Source organism: Panthera onca, chromosome A3, assembly GCF_046562875.1.
Source record: "Panthera onca isolate mPanOnc1 chromosome A3, mPanOnc1 haplotype 2, whole genome shotgun sequence".
Lineage (NCBI taxonomy): Eukaryota > Metazoa > Chordata > Mammalia > Carnivora > Felidae > Panthera > Panthera onca.
The window spans coordinates 139,836,310-139,853,772 of record NC_138341.1 but is presented as its reverse complement, the minus strand read 5'-3'; the positions used below and the strand labels follow the sequence as shown (position 1 = coordinate 139,853,772).

Here is a 17,463-nt window from a genome sequence, read left to right as displayed (position 1 = left end):
CGTTCGGCAGAGCCTGGGGCTCAGGAAATGGTGACTTTGCTCAGAGGGCAAAACCCCTCAGCCGTAGCACTCTTTGCAGGACACCACAAAGACATGTTTTATATGCTAGCCTTAAAAAGACCAGGCAAGACTCGTGTGCTTTCAGATCCCTTCAGATCCCTTCATCACATTCAAATAGAAGCAAATAGCAGCAAAACACAAATTATGAGGAAAGCTTACTTTTTATTTAATTTTAAATGTTTACTTATTTTTGAGAGAGAAAGAGAGAAAAAGCATGAGCAGGGGAGGGGCAGAGGGGTGGACGGGAGAGAGAGGACCCCAAGCAGGCTCCAAGCTGCCAGCACAGAGCCCAACACGGGGCTCGAACACACAAACCGTGAGATCATGACCTGAGCTGAAATCAAGAGTCTGATGCTTAACCGACTGAGCCACCCAGGTGCCCCAAATTTTGAGGAAAATTTTAAAAACTTCTAGCTCGTGCTGTGTATTTCTATGCACAAAGCCAGTGTCTTAATGGAGGGTTTACAGGAAGCTGGTCTGAGAACCAGCAAGGAGACAGGACACCTACCACCCCCCTCCTGCAGTAACCCTTCCTGACAAGATGGAAACACAGGTTGGCAGAAGAAACGGGACTCACTGTGGCCAAGCCAGTGTGCCCCAAAAGGGGGGCTAGGAATGGTAATTGACGTGCGTGGGCATTTCCGGGGGCACAGGGCGCTCGCCTCCACTCTGTGCAAAACGGGGCTCCAGGGAGACCGAGAAGGCAGAGAGCTGGAGCAGGTAAGGCCTGCCAGGTGCACAGTCAGCCTCCAAAAAGCCCTCAGAGAACCAGAGAAGCTGCTGACTGAGCCGGAGCCCCCCTGCCCCCGCTCCTGAGACAACGAGAAATCCACACAACACCTGTGAAGCAGCCGTTGTCAAGACACTGGACACGGGTAACAAAGGGCTGTGAGGACTGAGACGCAGAAGCAGTCAAGGGGAGCCCCATGTTAGCCCAGCTCGTCGCCTGGAGAGTTCCAGGCCACAGAAAAGGGAGGGGGACCCAGGTGGGAACGCTGGAGGAGGCGGTGCTGAGCCTTAGAAGATGAAGAAGCATACAGTACACAGGATCAAGCACAAGAGAAGAAAAGTGCAGTGGAGAGACAACCCTGGCGATGTGCTCTGCAGAGAGCCACCTGGGGGTCTTCACTGAGCACCAAACAAAGCATGAGTGTTTGAAAAGAACCATCCACAATGGTTCGAGCACTCCTCAGAGCTCACATGGGGCCAGGAACAGTGCCTCTTTCCATGGCCAGACTGGAAACCCCCAAGAGACACAGGTCACTGGGCACAGTGCACAGAGAGGTCTCACCTCCACAGGGGGATTAGCCCTGAACTGTCCCAAACCCACTACTGCTGGGGTCCAACCTAGCAAAGCACTGAAGCAAGGTCCAAAGGACCAAAGCACCAGCTGGTCCAGTAGGAAAGCCTAGAGGATGTGCAGGAATGCAAAACTGCCCAGCACCCAGCAAGGGAAATTCACGGTATCTGGCAACAAGTTGAACATTACCAGCCATGCAAAGAAATAAGAATATGCAACTTGTAACGAGAGGATTAACAAATCTATCAAAATTAATCCCAGATGGACAAAGACATCAGAGTTAGGAGACAAGGGCACTAAAACAGTCGTTATATTGAGTCTGTGTGTCCAAAATAGCAGCACAAGGGTGTCTGGGTGGCTCTGTTGGTTGACCGTCCAACTCTTGATTTCAGGTCAGATCATGATCAAGCCCTGCACTGGGCTCTGCACTGAATGTGGAGCCTGCTTGGGATTCTCTCTCTCCCTCTCTGCCCCTCCTCCACTCGTATATACACTCTCTCTTAAAAAAAAAAAAAAAAAGGTTGTACAGATGTGAAAGACATTTTTTAAAAGACCAAAATTAAATTCACAGAAATGAAAACTACAAGATCTGAAGTGGAAAATCCCCTAGATGAGATAAACAGCAGATCAGATGTTACAGAAGAACAAACTTTGAGGACAAAGCCATACAAGTGATCCAAAACGAAATGGAAAGAAAAGAAGAAAAGCTCTTTAAAATATAACTAAGGCACCAATGAGCTACAGAGCTAACACCACGCTCCACAGGAAAACCTAGATATTTCCCCCTAAGATCAGGAGGAAGACAAAGATGTTGGTTCTCCCCACTTCTAGTCAACATTTCACTAGAGGTTCTAATCAGGGCAATTAGACAAGAAGTAAAAGGTATCCAGAAGGGGGAAGAAAAAAGAAGTAAAATCGTATAAGCAGATGGCATGATCTAGCATACCGAAAACCCTACAGAACCCATTAAATCTATTACAATTTAATAAATGATTTCAGCAAGGTCACACAAGTCACACAAGCTCAATATTCAGAAGTCTACTGTATTTCTATACACAAATAATGAACCACCTGAAAATGACACGAAAATCCCACTTACAATAGCATCAAAAATAACAACATATTTGGAATAAAACGAAAGAAGTGCAATACTAGTACACTGACACTGCTGAAAAAGCTGAAGACCCAAATAAATGGAAAGACAGCCCATGTTCATGGGTCAGAAGACTTAATACTGTCAGGATGCCAACAGTCCCCAAGGCAATCTGCAGGTCCCATGACATCCCTATCAAAATCCCAGCTGGTCCAAGTTTCTTTTATTTTTTAAAAAAAATTTTTTTAATGTTTTTATTTATTTTTGAGAGAGAGACAGAGCATGAGCAGGGGAGGGGCAGAGAGAGAGGGAGACACAGAATCCGAAGCAGGCTCCAGGCTCCGAGCTGTCAGCACAGAGCCCGACACGGGGCTCTAACTCACGGACTGCGAGATCATGATCTGAGCTGAAGTCAGACGCTTAACCGACTGAGCCACCCAGGCGCCCCCCAAGTTTCTCTTTTGCAGGAACTGACAAGCTGATCCTAAAATTCATATGGAAACACAAAGAATCAAGCACACCTAAAATAATCTTGTAGACGACAAAGGTCACTTCCTGATTTCAAAGCTTTCTACAAAGCTACAGCCATCCGAATACCACAGTGCTAGCATAAAGACATACAGTCCAAGGACTAGGACTGAGTTCAGAAATAAACTCTTACACCGATGACAACTGGCCATGCACGTGGAGAATGAAGTTAAAGCCTTCCCTCACACCACACCCAAAAACGAACTCAAATGAATCATAAATATAAATGTAAGAGCTACAACAGGGTCACCTGGATGGCTCAGTCGGTTAAGCATCCGACTTCAGCTTAGGTCACAGCTTCTAAGTTTGAGCCCCACATCAGGCTCTGTGAGGAGAGTTCAGAGCCTGGAGTCTGCTTCAGATTCTGGGTCTCCCTCTCTCTCTGTCCCTCCCCCTCCCCCGCTCACGTGCGCGCGCACGCTCTCTCAAAAATAAATAAACGTTAAAAAAAATTTAAGTCATTAATTGTTTTAAAAAGAAAGAGAAGATAATATGTATGAAGAAACAAAGATAAAGATGACAAATGCCTTATGGGAAATAACACACGAGAGAAGACAGTAAAGTTGTATCTTGAAAGTACTGCGGAACAAGACTGTCAACCTAAATTCTATACCAAGGGAAAACAGCTTTCAAAAACAGATCAAATACAGTTTCCAGACACGTAAAAACTGGAAGAATTTACATAAGAAACTGTTACAGCCCTTCAGGCAGAAGGAAGAAGACACAAGTTGGAAACGCGGGTCTCCATGGGTCTCCACAAAGGAACGAGGCATCGAAAAGTAACAACGTGGCTAAAAACACCAAGGAAATAAAGGGGCTGAATCTCAACGGCTGAATTTTAGAGGGACATGTGAGACCTTGCAGCCAGGATTAAAAAAAAAAAAAAAAAAAATGCCCAAACACAGAGAGGCCACATGGCATGACACCCACACAGGGCAGAGGTACTGATCAAGAGGGGATCCCTGGGAACAGGGCAGCACCCCTCGAGGCCACCTCCTCAGGAGGGGAGAGGCCCCCGGGCGGACAACTGGAGCTATAAGCCGACCTGCGGCAGCAGGAACACAAGAAGGAGGCGGCGGGAGGCCTGAGGCCACCTTCCCACCTTGTAATGCCAAGGGCAGTAGGCGAAACAAGAGGGCCGCCTGCATAGGGCCCTTGGTGGGGAGCAGATGGGGGTAAAGAAGCACTCCCCGCCCCAGGCTGACTCCACTACAGGCAGGGCCCCCAGGAGACGGGGAGTCCTGGCCCACAGAGCTCACGTGGTGAAAGTGGAAGGCAGGAGACGTCGCCCACCCTGGAAGCTGGGTCAGAAGATCTTCAGAGACTTCACCAGCCCCAGGCCTACCGTTCTCTTTAGATCGTATTATTTCTCCTTGAAAAGTGGTACTATTCACTAGAGTCCGTGTGCCGAAAGTTCTTCAGGGTATCCAACCCACAGGTGTCCTCAGGGTGTCAACTCTATAAAAACTAAGGAAAAGCCACACATGCCTGCTTTCCTGCCAGCGTCACGACCCTCAGTTAGCATCCACCAGCCCCTACCCTATGAGAGACTCCAACGTGTTTTGTTTTTTTTTTAAGTTTATTTATTTATTTTGAGAGAGAGAAAAAGCACATGCAAGCGGGAGAGGGGCAAGGTGGGGGCAGAGAGAGAGAGAGAGAGAGAGAGAGAGAGAGAATCCCAAACAGGCTCCACACTTTCACCACAGAGCCCGAGGCAGGGCTTGAACTCACGAACCATGAGATCATGACCTGAGCAGAAACCAAGAGTCAGACCTTGGTTTGACTGACTAAGCCACCCAGGCACCCCCCAACATGCATTTTTATTTTTATTTTTTTTTTAATTTATTTATTTTTTTTTTCAACGTTTATTTATTTTTGGGACAGAGAGAGACAGAGCATGAACGGGGGAGGGACAGAGAGAGAGGGAGACACAGAATCGGAAACAGGCTCCAGGCTCTGAGCCATCAGCCCAGAGCCTGACGCGGGGCTCGAACTCACGGACCGTGAGATCGTGACCTGGCTGAAGTCGGACGCTTAACCGACTGCGCCACCCAGGCGCCCCTTATTTTTTTTTTAATGTTTATTTATTTTTTAATTTTTTTTTTTTTTTAATGTTTATTTTTGAGACAGAGAGAGAGCGTGAACGGGGGAGGGTCAGAGAGAGGGAGACACAGAATCTGAAACAGGCTTCAGGCTCTGAGCTGTCAGCACAGAGCCCGACGCGGGGCTCGAACTCACGGACCGTGAGATCATGACCTGAGCCGAAGTCGGCCGCTTAACCGACTGAGCCACCCAGGCGCCACAATGTTTATTTATTTTTGAAAGAGAGAGAGAGCAGGGGAAGGGCAGAGAGAGAGGGGTTCAGAGGATCCGATACAGGCTCTAAGCTGTCAGCACAGAGCCCGACGCGGGGCTCGAACTCACAAACCATGAGATCATGACCTGAGCCACCTAGACGCCCCCCAACGTACATGTTTAAAGCAGACACCGAGACACAGCTGCTTACGGAGGAGAGTCCTACCTGCTGACCTCACCTGGATCCATTGTTCGCGGTTGATCTCCACACCGTTAGCCCGCAGCGAGGTGATGGCTCGGTCAATGATCTTCTCCACCATCTGCGTGTTGCCATTGGCTTCCTCCAGCTTGGCAGCCGTGATCCAGATGTGCCGGTCTGTAGGGATGTTCTCCCGGGCCTTATTTAAGACCTTGCGGGCATTTTCGTAGGTCTCCAGCCTTGCCAGAGCAAGCCAGAGCTGTGGGGAGACAACACCAGCAAACAAGAGGACAGCATTCAGTGCAACCCGCCAGGTCAAAGGTTGAGCCAACCTTAACAGGCCGCAGCACTTGCATAAACTTCTTTCTAACAGCTCTCAAGGATCCTTTAAACAGGGCCCATGAACGTATACAGCAACATTTTTCACCTGATCTGATTAACCGTGCGGTTCTGCTTCTGACTTATTTAGTGACTCTGGTGAACACGAGAAGTTGACAGATTCTCAGTCAAACATTTCAAACACCAGTTAAATGTACACACTGTGCCAGACTCATTCCAGGTGTGGCACAGAAGATGAGCAGGACACGACTGCGGACTTCACAAAGGACACCCGGGTGTTCAGCCTTCTGGGGTTCTCACATCCTGGCTGTTCATTCTGCAGCATTTCATCACCAAAGATGTGTATGGGCTCTATTTACTTTTACATAAATGAAGATTAATTTTGCTTGGAGAATTTCACAATACCCCTTAGGATAATTAAGGACATGTTGGATATCATAAAACCGACACTAAAAATCACTGCACAGAATGCTGTGAACCAGAATGCTTGAAACTAAAGAAACCCAACTAGTTTGAGGCAACGGACCTCTCATGCTGGGCTGAGAGAAAGACGCCATTAGTATTTTCTATCACCCTCCACTGTGCAGGACCCATTTACAAACTCTGAGCTGAATTAGAAGGACAGGCCCTTGCAAAAGAGTGCTCAAAACAGAATTCTCTGTAGGGGCCAGAGGCGAGCTAAGATTCCATTCTGCACTTCCACTAGCAGCACGAGTGACCACGGCCAGGCTGGCCATTCTGCCCAGCAGCCGCGTTACGAGGTGGCCTCGTATGATTTCACCCTGCCTTACGGCCCCAGAGATCACAGCCCCATGCTCAGCTGACGCCACTTCCAGACGCCGCACTTGGACTCGGGCAGAGTCTGCCAGACTCACCTCCACGCTGGTGGGGCAGCACTCCACAGCTCGGCTGAGCATGATTCTAGCATCTTCAGGCTCTTCCAGTTCAACGGCCGCCTTCCACAAGCGAACGGAGTTTGGAACATGTTCAAGGGCTGAGAAAGGTCAGACAAGAAATCGGGTCACAGAAAAGCAGAAGCAGAAGCAGGATGCTTGTGTCACAAAGAGCGCTGCCACCAGCAGGGCCAAAAGATCCCTCCCTTGGTGGCCAGGATCGCGGAGCAGCCCTTTATGTGGGTCCTCTCGAGTCTGGGGCAGATACAGCCAAGCCCAGGGCAGAACATCTTCAATCACAAGCAAGACCAGGACACAGCAGACAACTGAGGGAGGCACAGGGAGCTGTGTGCCATCTCTGCTCCCACTCAGGCCTGAAAACCAACGTTAAGAACCACAAGAAGGCAATCACCCACGTGTGAAGGGCTGGCCGGGAGGGTTGCACGTGAGTGAGTGTGCAGAAACCGGGGGAAAGAAAAGAGAAGTGGCCCTGGGATACACATCTCCCCAGGCTGGTGTGCATCTGAGGGCCAGCTGGGTGTGGGCTCCTTCTTGGCCCCTGAGGAGCGCTGAGCGCTGTGTGTCTGACGCAGACAGACTGGTTCTGCAGCAGGTGGGCTCCTTTGGTGGCCCACGGCAGCCAGCATATGGAGTGACATCAGAGAAGGGGGACGGACTCCCAGAAGAGGCTACAACTTTGTGCAGTCCAGAAACTTCCAAACTCTGTTTAAGCAACAGAACCCTTTCTTCATACACAATTTACCAAAAAGTCCAAAACAGAAGGCAGACCAACACAGAGCCCTGCAGCGTGAGTACTAGGGGAGGGCGAGGCCAGGCCTTCCGGGAGGCCCCCCGCAGGGGTGGGCTGATGGAGAACAGCACGGCTCAGGTCACTGGCCAGGAAAGCACAGCACTTCTGAGGCAGCTCTCTGATTTCATCTGAAATCAGGGCACAGACTGGGGCCTTCTGGGGGCACCCGGATGAAGCCAGGTTTCATCACCAGCAGATGAATTGGCAGGCCTCCCTGCCAATGGAGCTGAGCCTCCCTCACCAGCAGAAGCAATTGGCAGGCCTCCTCTTCAGGGGACGTGCCGCCCCCACCCAATCCACGGGGCTGCATACCAGCGCCACGGAGCAGGATCACAGAGGGCCATTCGGAGTTCACGGAATCCCTCCCAAGGGTGGCCTGACGATGCCCACCGCTGAGCTGAGTTCCCTCACCCGGAACCATTCCCTAGCCAGCCCCTGGATTGGGCCAACACCCTGGACCCATTCCATCGGGAGCGGCAGGGACTGGTTCTCTCTGGGTTGGAAGTGCCTTCCTGACTACAGAGCCCTTCCAGCACCACACATCCACCGTGTACTCAAGAAACCGATTTCACAGAGAAAAACGTGCAGCAAAGGGCTCAGACTGCGGGATCCCTTGGCCTTACCACATCCCCATCATTTGCAGCAAAGGCCTAGCAGAACAATGGGACACTGGTGAGCATTTCGAACATGGCTGGGAGAAACACCCCGAAGCCACAGGCCTCAACATCCTGGGATGCAACCGCCTACACGGGTGCTTCTCACGCAGCCAAAACGCACAGGTCCAGGAAGAAGCAGTGACATCCAAGCAGCTCCCCAGACTACAGGTCACAACCCACTGGGAAAGCTTGGTTCCCACCTGTGAACTCTGCAGGAAGCCTCAGAGCCACAGCTCTACCACACTGAAAGAAGAGCCCTCTGAGGCCACTGCACCAGCCCTGGCTGGAGAGGCGAACTCTCACCCCCAAGGGGAGACTGAGTGGCACTGTGTACTGCGGAAGGACAACCCATGACCAGAGCCCAGAGAGTGCTAAGGCCTGGCTTAGGGTTTCCACTTCCAAAGTCAGTTAATGGAAGTGTGGCAGCCCAAGAAAGCCAGACCGCTGAGGACCTAGCCACTTCAGGAGTTCACAGTTTGAGTCCCCGGTCCAGGAAAGGACCCTGACCAGGTAAGGTGCTAGCAGAGGGCACAAGCAGTGGAGGAAGAAAGTCCTGTCCTCCAGCCAAGTGACCAGCCAGAAACACGAGGACACACAAGTACACCCCTGCAGGCACACGTTAGCTACTTTGCCCCTGCTTCCCTTCTCCGCGTTACACTGCAGATCAGTGGAAGTAAACTTCATCATTCAGTCTCTAGCATCTGGAACTTTCCAGTGGGACTGAACTCACAGGGTCGTTACCTTCCCCAAGAGATGGGTACGACGCCCAGGGCTGGTGTGTGTCCACTTCTTGGGAAGACAGTGGGAACTCCTCCACCGCTGTCTCGTCAGCAGCCCGGAGGACTAAAGCTAAAGCCAGCTGTTGCTGGCCGGTTCGGCTCTTGCCAGAGCTCTTCCCAGAGGCCAGCTACCATGTTGAGAGGCTGCAGCCAGCCGGTATACAAGGGGCAGCCCAGGTAGGAAAAGAGCAGTCTGGAACAGACATGCCCGCAAGCAGAAGATGGGATCCCACAGAGGCCAACATGATCTCCAGCCGTGGCCCTGCAGGGAGGACACTCAGGTGCCATCCCTCTGCTCACAGTGACCCGACAGTGACGGCCACTGGAGGCTGCCATGATTTATGCACCAAAATATACGGTTTCAGGCTAAAATAACTCCACTTTTATGACTGTATTAATCGCAGAGTAACATAGACCTTCACGTCTATCATAGTGAGCCGAGTTGACAGGAGGCAGCCGATAGCCTAGCCTCAGGCCCACATGTTGCCCTTATACAGACAAGGACACCAGCTCAAAGGTCTAATACCTCGCTCAAGGTCACTCAGGTGTCAGACTAGCATTCCAAGTTCAAATCCTCCCAACAACGGACTAAGAGGTCAGCTGCATTCAGCTGAGACCCAGAGCTCCCATGCCAGCAACTGAGGGCTGGAGAGGTGTCCTAAGTCACTGATGGAAGTAGCTGTCACCTTGATTCTCACCAAGAGCTAACTGAAGCAGCACCCAGCTCTGCCCCAGGCATCTGAAAAAAGAATGCTGTTCTTGGAAATACTCTGAGGCCAGGGGCAGGCCAGGACCAAGAGCAGGGATTAGGGGCAGAGGCCAGCTTGGGGACTCCATGTTCTTTCTGCCTTAGCACAGCTCTCTGAGAGAAGCAGAGGCAGGAGAGCCGTTGCTCTAGAGATCCAGCACAGCTTGGAAAAGCCATCAGTCAACACTGCTCTGCAGGCCCCACCTCCATGCCCGCTCCCCTCTCCAAATCTGAAGCCAGATGGAAATGAATCCAGGTAATGTGGTGGTGAAGAAGGAGTGGCCACAAAGACATTCTGACCATTCATCATGAGTTGTGGCAGGCGAGATTCAGTAGAGCTTTCCTAAATAAATAATGCTAATTACCCACAGTTTAATATGTTTGTCATTAAAGAACTAATTTTCTGGCTAAAAAAAGACAAGCTAATTTCTATAAACCAAGACAGGTGCTAACTTTCTGCTCCTGGCCTCATTTTAAAAGACTGGCTGAGCACTTAACGGGTCATAGGGCTGCAATCAGGAACCAGACCCAAGAGAGGAAAACACGCATGAACACACACAGGCACAAGGGGGACTCTGCCCGGCCTCAATCAAACACAGAGAACAAACAGTCAGAAACTGTGTGAGAACACTCGCATGGCCTGAGGTCACACACCTCTTAACATCTCATTCAAACACCCACCTTAAAAACAAGGGCTGGGAACCTCTCACCGAACACTGCCCTCAATTCTACAAAACATACCTCGTTTTCCCCACACCACCAATTCAAGTAGAGTTATGCCACTGACACAGGTTTACTCCAGACCAGCCCTCTCATGCGCATCTGCTCTGGAACGGAGACCAGAAGCAGCATCCACTTCACAGGCTGTGCAGGGAGAAACGCTGCTCTCAACGCGAGCTCTGCAACAACGACAGTTCACCACACAGGCTCCATCTGGGCAGTGACTCCTGGGTGGGGACAGCCTCCTCGCCATACAAACCATTCACTGTGACAGGAGCCGATGGCACAAGCCACCCTGCTTGAAGCACCAGGCGAGAAGACAGGTGCTATCCCGTGACCCAGCAAGGGTTTCGTGAGACGGGAAGGACCCCATTAACACACAGCTCTGCTGTTACCACCCAGTTGGTCCAGCCTTAAAACCATGACACGCTACCTGCCACAGCGTCAGGCTCCTGCCAGTGGAGAAGATGGGCACCCCAAAGCCTGCTCTGGGCTGGCCCGGCTTGCCCCCCACAAACACCGCGACATCAAGCCCTAAGAAGCAGGTTCCGGGGGCGCCTGGGTGGCGCAGTCGGTTAAGCGTCCGACTTCAGCCAGGTCACGATCTCGCGGTCCGTGAGTTCGAGCCCCGCGTCAGGCTCTGGGCTGATGGCTCGGAGCCTGGAGCCTGTTTCCGATTCTGTGTCTCCCTCTCTCTCTGACCCTCCCCCGTTCATGCTCTGTCTCTCTCTGTCCCAAAAATAAATAAAAAAACGTTGAAAAAAAAAAAAATTTAAAAAAAAAAAAAAAAAAAAAAAAGAAGCAGGTTCCGAATGAGCACTGTTCTTACAGATGGGAAAACCTGGGCCACAGCGTGACTGCTTACCGTGCTCGAGGTCACAACGGGAAAAGGCAGGTGTGGGATATAAACCCGAGTGCCTCATCCAGAGTGGAAACTACCCCCCGATCCAAGAGGCTCCAAGAGCAGAGGCAACCCAGCCCAGAAAAAGGCCTGAAAACATCACCCATTCCCTAACCGCTTCCACCAAAAGCCTGAGCAAAGCAGTGAAGAGTCTGCTCTCCGAGTGAGAACACGGGCACCAGGAGTGGAGAAGGTGGCGCCTGCCTCACGTGGGTCACAGCCCCAGATGCATCTGCTGGTGACGGCAGCCCCAGGGAGGCTCACCTTTGCGAAGAACCCGCTTCTTGGCGCGAATGTCTGTTTCCAGCTCCGCTGCTCTGATGTAAATCCTGACAGACTGAGGGAGGTGACGGACAGCTTGGGCCACCACAGCTTTGGCCGTGTCCCCAGGCTGCAGCCTGGCTGCTTCTAGCCAGACATCTTCACTCTGTGAGGCAAAACAAAACAACAGAAGTGTCCGTGCAGGCAGTAAGCTGAGGCAGAGCAGCAGGCGACCCTGAAAGCCTCAGGAACAGGAGGGGCTGGGCTCATCAGACCCATGGCCCCAGGTTTTACAATCAAACCTAAGTCCGTCAGCTTGGCCTCAAACACGCCTGCACCGGGGGCCCCGTAATGCCAACGCTTGGGAATGTCGCTACAGCACCTCTGTGTCCAAGTCGGGGAAACACACAACACTACTAGAGACAAACAGTCTGCCCTTTGGGATGATGAGTCAATCGACAGATGAAATGGAGACGTATCAGCATGTGGCTGTGGGATTGCCTGGGAAGTTCTAATTTATGCCTGATGTCCTGTGTTAAGGGTTCAGAGAGGGTATCTTTCACTGCCAAGGGCACCCCATCTGCACAATAAATGTATGGTGCATTAGAGGGTCTCAAAGGACTTTTTAAAGCTTGTCTAGTCTCCCCACCTTTCAAAAAAGTACTGGACTAGTCTCCTAAGAGTGAGAATTAATCTTTATGTCTCTTATATTAGGTGGGGTGGAAAAGCTGACCAATTTAGCTGTCTGGTTAAGGTTATCCTGCCATTAAACTAACCGTAGATGAGCCTTAAACTCTAAGTGAAAATAAGCAGGAAAAAGCCCTTTCACACTTTTTGCCTCCTCCCCCTGGCCTGTCCAGCTGTGTGGAGTCTCGACACCAAGAGGCAGGCAGGTTCATTCTACCTCAAGTCTACCTCTCACAGACGCCCCGTGTGCTACAGACACTGAGGGTCCCTCCGCGGCTGGCATCGTGCAGCCTTCCAGGAAAACCCTAACCCGAGCCTTACCTTGGGGCACATCTCCGTCCCCTTCATAATGAGGTTTCGTGCTACTTGCAGCTTCCCGGTGACTTCTTCCAGGCGGGCGGATGCAATCCAGGCTGGTGGGTGGTGAGGGTTTGTCTCCCGCACAGACTTGAGGAGCAGCCGTGCCTTCTTGATGTCACTGCAAGGGTCGGAAGGCACACGGGGTCAGGCCACCACGTTGCTGAGGGGATGCCCAGGCCCAGAACGAAGACGCCAGTGCAGGAACTGTCAAATCTGATGTCCCAAGGGGCAAAACCCGCTCAAAGCTCTGACCAGCACCCTTCTGAGACGGCTGCGGAGCACCCGTGCAAACAGGCTTAAGACCTCTCCAGGCGCCAGGCAGGCACTGAGCTCGAGGGTCCTCGTGTGGGACACAGTTAGCAAGGTGCCTTCTAGTTCCGCATGCCCACCAATTTTGAATATTGTTTGTAACATATTTAATATCCACAACATACGTAACCGTACAGATAAAAATCAACCTATTTCACCACACGTTTTTTAGAATGTCCACGTCCTATTTCGGCTGCACACTTTTCAAATAAAATCCAAAACACTCTAGGCAACCTGAGTCCCACTCCTTCCCACCAGTTCCACAGAGCACTCACTTGATGTCCCCTCCGTGGGTCGGAATCATGGAGTTTAAATCCGTCAGATAGCCTTTGGGGTCAACCACAGTCTGCCCACTCACTGAGTCAGACACCTGCAAGGCAGGACAAGTCAAACAGGAACTGGAGGGGAGTCAAAGACGCCAAAACAAAGTACCCAGAAGCCCCAGGACCCCTCCCACAATCCTGACCACCAGTGAATACGGACACTATAAAGGTAGAAAAACAACACTAACTCAAAACAACACTTTGTGATGATCACACACATATATATAAAACAGAGTTATTAAAAAAAAAAAAAAATCATAAAAGCCCCAGGGGGAAAAAATCTAGCTAAACATAAGGTCTACCTATGAATGAGTAAAACCTAGAAATTATAAAGTAAAAAGATTATTTCAATAACTTTCTTTAAATTAGCAAATAGCAGTTCATTATACAATTCTCTCTGTGAACCTTAAAATTACCATGATAAACAGTAACAACAACAACAAAAAAGAAATGTGGACAGAGGGTCCTAAGTGAATTCAGCAAGACAAGAGAAAGAGGAAAGTGGTCTAGACTGGAATGGAAAAGATAAGGCTCTGTTTGCAGATGACTGTGTATGTAGAAAATCCAAAGAATCAACATAAAAATTCCCAGACTTAATAAGCAATTATAGCAAGGGTGTAGGATACAAGGTTGCATACAAAAGTCAATCACTTTCCCATATATCAGCAGTGAACAAAAGGAATCTGAAATTAAAAACAAAGTATCGGGTGCCTGGGTGGCTCAGTCTATTAAGCTTCTGACTTTGGCTCTCATGGTTCCTGAGCTCCAGCGCTGCTTGGGGTGAGCACGAGCCTCGCTTCAGGTGAGCCCCACTTCTCTCTCTTTCTCTCTCTTTCTCTTTCTCTCTGCCCCTCACTCGCTTGTGCCCTCTCTCTCTCTCTCTCTCAAAAAAAAAAAAAAAAAAATGCTAAAAATAATTTTAATTCCAAAAAAAAACCCAAAAAAGTATCATCTACTCTCCATGTTCCTGAAAAAAAGACTTAATATCATTAAGATATCAGTTCTTCCCACCTTGATCTATAGATTCAGTGCAATCCCAATCAAAATCCCAACCAGTTATTCCATGAGTATCAACACATTGATTCTAATGCTTATGTAGAAAGACAAAGGCCTGCAGTGGCCGACACAATATTGAAGCAGAAGAAAGAGGTCAGAGGGCTGATACTACCCAATTTTCAGACTCACTGCAAAGCCACAGTAACCAAGACAGTGTGTACTGTCGAAAAAATGGACAAATGGACCAGTGGTAGAGAACAGGGCCCAGGGGGCTAGTTCAGTCCGTAGAGCATGGGACTCTTGATCTCAGGGTTGTTGAGTTCAAGCCACATGTCGGGTGTGGAGCTTACTTTGGGGCGGGGGTGGGGGGCGAGCACAGAGCCCAGAAATACGGTCAACTGATCTTTGACAGAGGAGCAAAGGCAACATAATGGAGCAAGAACAGTCTCCTCAACAAATGGCACTAAACCCACTGGACATCCACATGCAAAGAAATGAATCTAGACACAGACTCTATACCCCTCACGAAAATTAATTCAAAATGGAATACAAACCTAAATATAAAACACGAAACTATAAAACTCTTACATGGTAGCATAGGAGAAAATGTAGATGATCTGGGGTTTGGTGAGGACTTTTTAGACACAACACCAAAGGCACCATCCATGAAAGCACTGATAAATTAGACTTCATTATATTAAAAAATTTCTGTCTGTGAAAGGCATTGTCTGGCACAAAAACAGACACTCAGATCAATGGAACAGAATAGAGAACCCAGAAATGGACCCACAAACGTATGGCCAACTGATCTCTGGCAAAGCAGGAAAGAATATCCAACGGAATAAAGACAGTCTCTTCAGCAAGTGGTGCTGGGAAAACTGGACAGCGACATGCAGAAGAATGAACCTGGACCATTTTCTTACACCAGACACAAAAATAAACTCAAAATGGATGAAAGACCCAAACGTAAGACAGGAAGCCATCAAAATCCTCGAGGAGAAAGCAGGCAAAAACCTCTTTGATCTTGGCTGCAGCAACTTCTTACTCAACACGTCTCTGGAGGCAAGGGAAACAAAAGCAAAAATGAACTACTAGGACCTCATCAAAATAAAAAGCTTCTGCACAGCGAAGGAAACAATCAGTAAAACTAAACGGCAACCGAAGGAATGGGAGAAGATATTTGCAAATGACATATCAGATAAAGAGTTAGTATCCAAAATCTATAAAGAACTTATCAAACTCAACACCCAAAACACAAATAATCCAGTGGAGAAATGGGCAAAAGACATGAACAGACACTTCTCCAAAGAAGACATCCAGATGGCCAATGGACACATGAGAAGATGCTCAACGTCATTTATCATCAGGGAAATACAAATCAAAACCACAATGAGATACCACCTCACCCCTGTCAGAATGACTAACATTAACAACTCAGGCAACAACAGATGTTGGCGAGGATGCGGAGAAAGGGGATCTCTCTTGTACTGCTGGTGGGAATGCAAGCTGGTGCAGCCACTCTGGAAAACAGTGTGGCGGTTCCTCAAAAAATAAAAAACAGAACTACCCTACGACCCAGCAATTGCACTACTAGGTATTTATCCAAGGGATACAGCTGTGCTATTTTGAAGGGACAATGCACCCTAATGTTTATAGCAGCACTATTGACAACAGCCCAAGTATGGAAAGAGCCCAAATGTCCATCAATGGATGAATGGATAAAGCCATGGTGTATATATGCAATGGAGTATTATTCGGCTATCAAAAAGAATGAAATCTTGCCATTCGCAACTACGTGGATAGAACTGGAGAGTATTATGCTAAGCGAAATCAGTCAGAGAAAGACAAAAATCATATGACTTCACTCACATGAGGACTTTAAGAGAAAAAACAGATGAACATAAGGGAGGAAAACAAAAATAATATAGAAACAGGGAGGGGGACAAAACAGAAGAGACTCACAAATATGGAGAACAAACTGAGAGTTACTGGAGGAGGTGTGGGAGGGGGGATGGGCTAAATGGGTCAGAGGCACTAAGGAATCTACTCCTGAAATCATTGTTGCACTAGATGCTAACTAACTTGGATGTAAATTTTAAAAATAAATTTAATAAAAAGGCATTGTCAAGGGAATAAAAAAACAAGCCGCAGACTGGGAACAAATACTCAAAAAGACAAATCTGATAAAGGACGTGTATCCAAAACATAGAAAGAGCAATTGAAACTCAATAATCTGAAAAGAATCCAATTAAAAACTGGGCCAAAGACACTAACAGACCCTTCACCAAAGATATACAGATGACAAATATAAATATGAAAAGATGCTCCACATCATATGTCACCAGAGAAATGCAAATGAAAACAAGATACTGCTACACATCTCTTAGAACGAGCAATTTCCAGGGGCGCCTGGGTGGCTCAGTCAGTTGAGCGCCGACTTCGGCTCAGGTCACGATCTCGCGGTCCGTGAGTTCGAGCCCCGCATCGGGCCCCTGTGCTGGCAGCTCAGAGCCCGGAGCCTGTTTCAAATTCTGTGTCTCCCTCTCTCTGACCCTCCCCCATTCATGCTCTGTCTCTCTCTGTCTCAAAAATAAATAAACGTTAAAAAAAAAAAAAAAAAAATTTAAAAAAAAAAAAAAAGAACGAGCAATTTCCAGAACACTGACACCACACGCCGGTGAGGGTGTGGGGCGGCGGGAGCTCTCTTTCGTTGCCGGCGGGCATGCCAAACGGTGCAGCCACTTTGGGAGACAGTTCGTTGGTCTCTTACAAAACTAAACATATTCTTACCATATAATCCAATAGTCACACTCTTTGGTATTTACCCAGAGTTAAAAAATTACACGTGCACACACACAAAACTGCACACGAACGTTTACAGCAGCTTTATTCAAAACTGCCAAAACTGGGACGCCTGGGTGGCTCAGTCGGTTAAGCGGCCGACTTCGGCTCAGGTCATGATCTCGCAGTCCGTGAGTTCGAGCCCCGCGTCAGGCTCTGTGCTGACAGCTCAGAGCCTGGAGCCTGCTTCAGATTCTGTGTCTCCCTCTCTCTGACCCTCCCCTGTTCATGCTGTGTCTCTCCCTGTCTCAAAAATAAACGTTGAAAAAAAAAACCAAAAAAAACAAACAAAACAAAACAAAAAAAACTGCCAAAACTTAGACGCAATCAAGATGTCCTTCAGTAGATGATGGATAAAATAGAT

The 17,463-nt window shown here is 48.9% G+C and overlaps 1 protein-coding gene across 1 annotated transcript in view; it reads right to left on the bottom strand.

Moving 5' to 3' along the window:
- PRPF6 (pre-mRNA processing factor 6) overlaps positions 1-17,463 on the bottom strand; it is a 48,522-nt gene that overhangs the window by 16,832 nt on the left and 14,227 nt on the right. The window contains exons 7-11 of the mRNA XM_060622703.3: positions 13,215-13,309; positions 12,592-12,748; positions 11,587-11,749; positions 6,690-6,808; positions 5,516-5,734 (exon numbers count right to left, since the gene is read on the bottom strand). Of these exons, the coding sequence (XP_060478686.1) occupies positions 5,516-5,734; positions 6,690-6,808; positions 11,587-11,749; positions 12,592-12,748; positions 13,215-13,309 (753 nt within the window). The remainder of the gene's footprint in view (positions 1-5,515; positions 5,735-6,689; positions 6,809-11,586; positions 11,750-12,591; positions 12,749-13,214; positions 13,310-17,463) is intronic.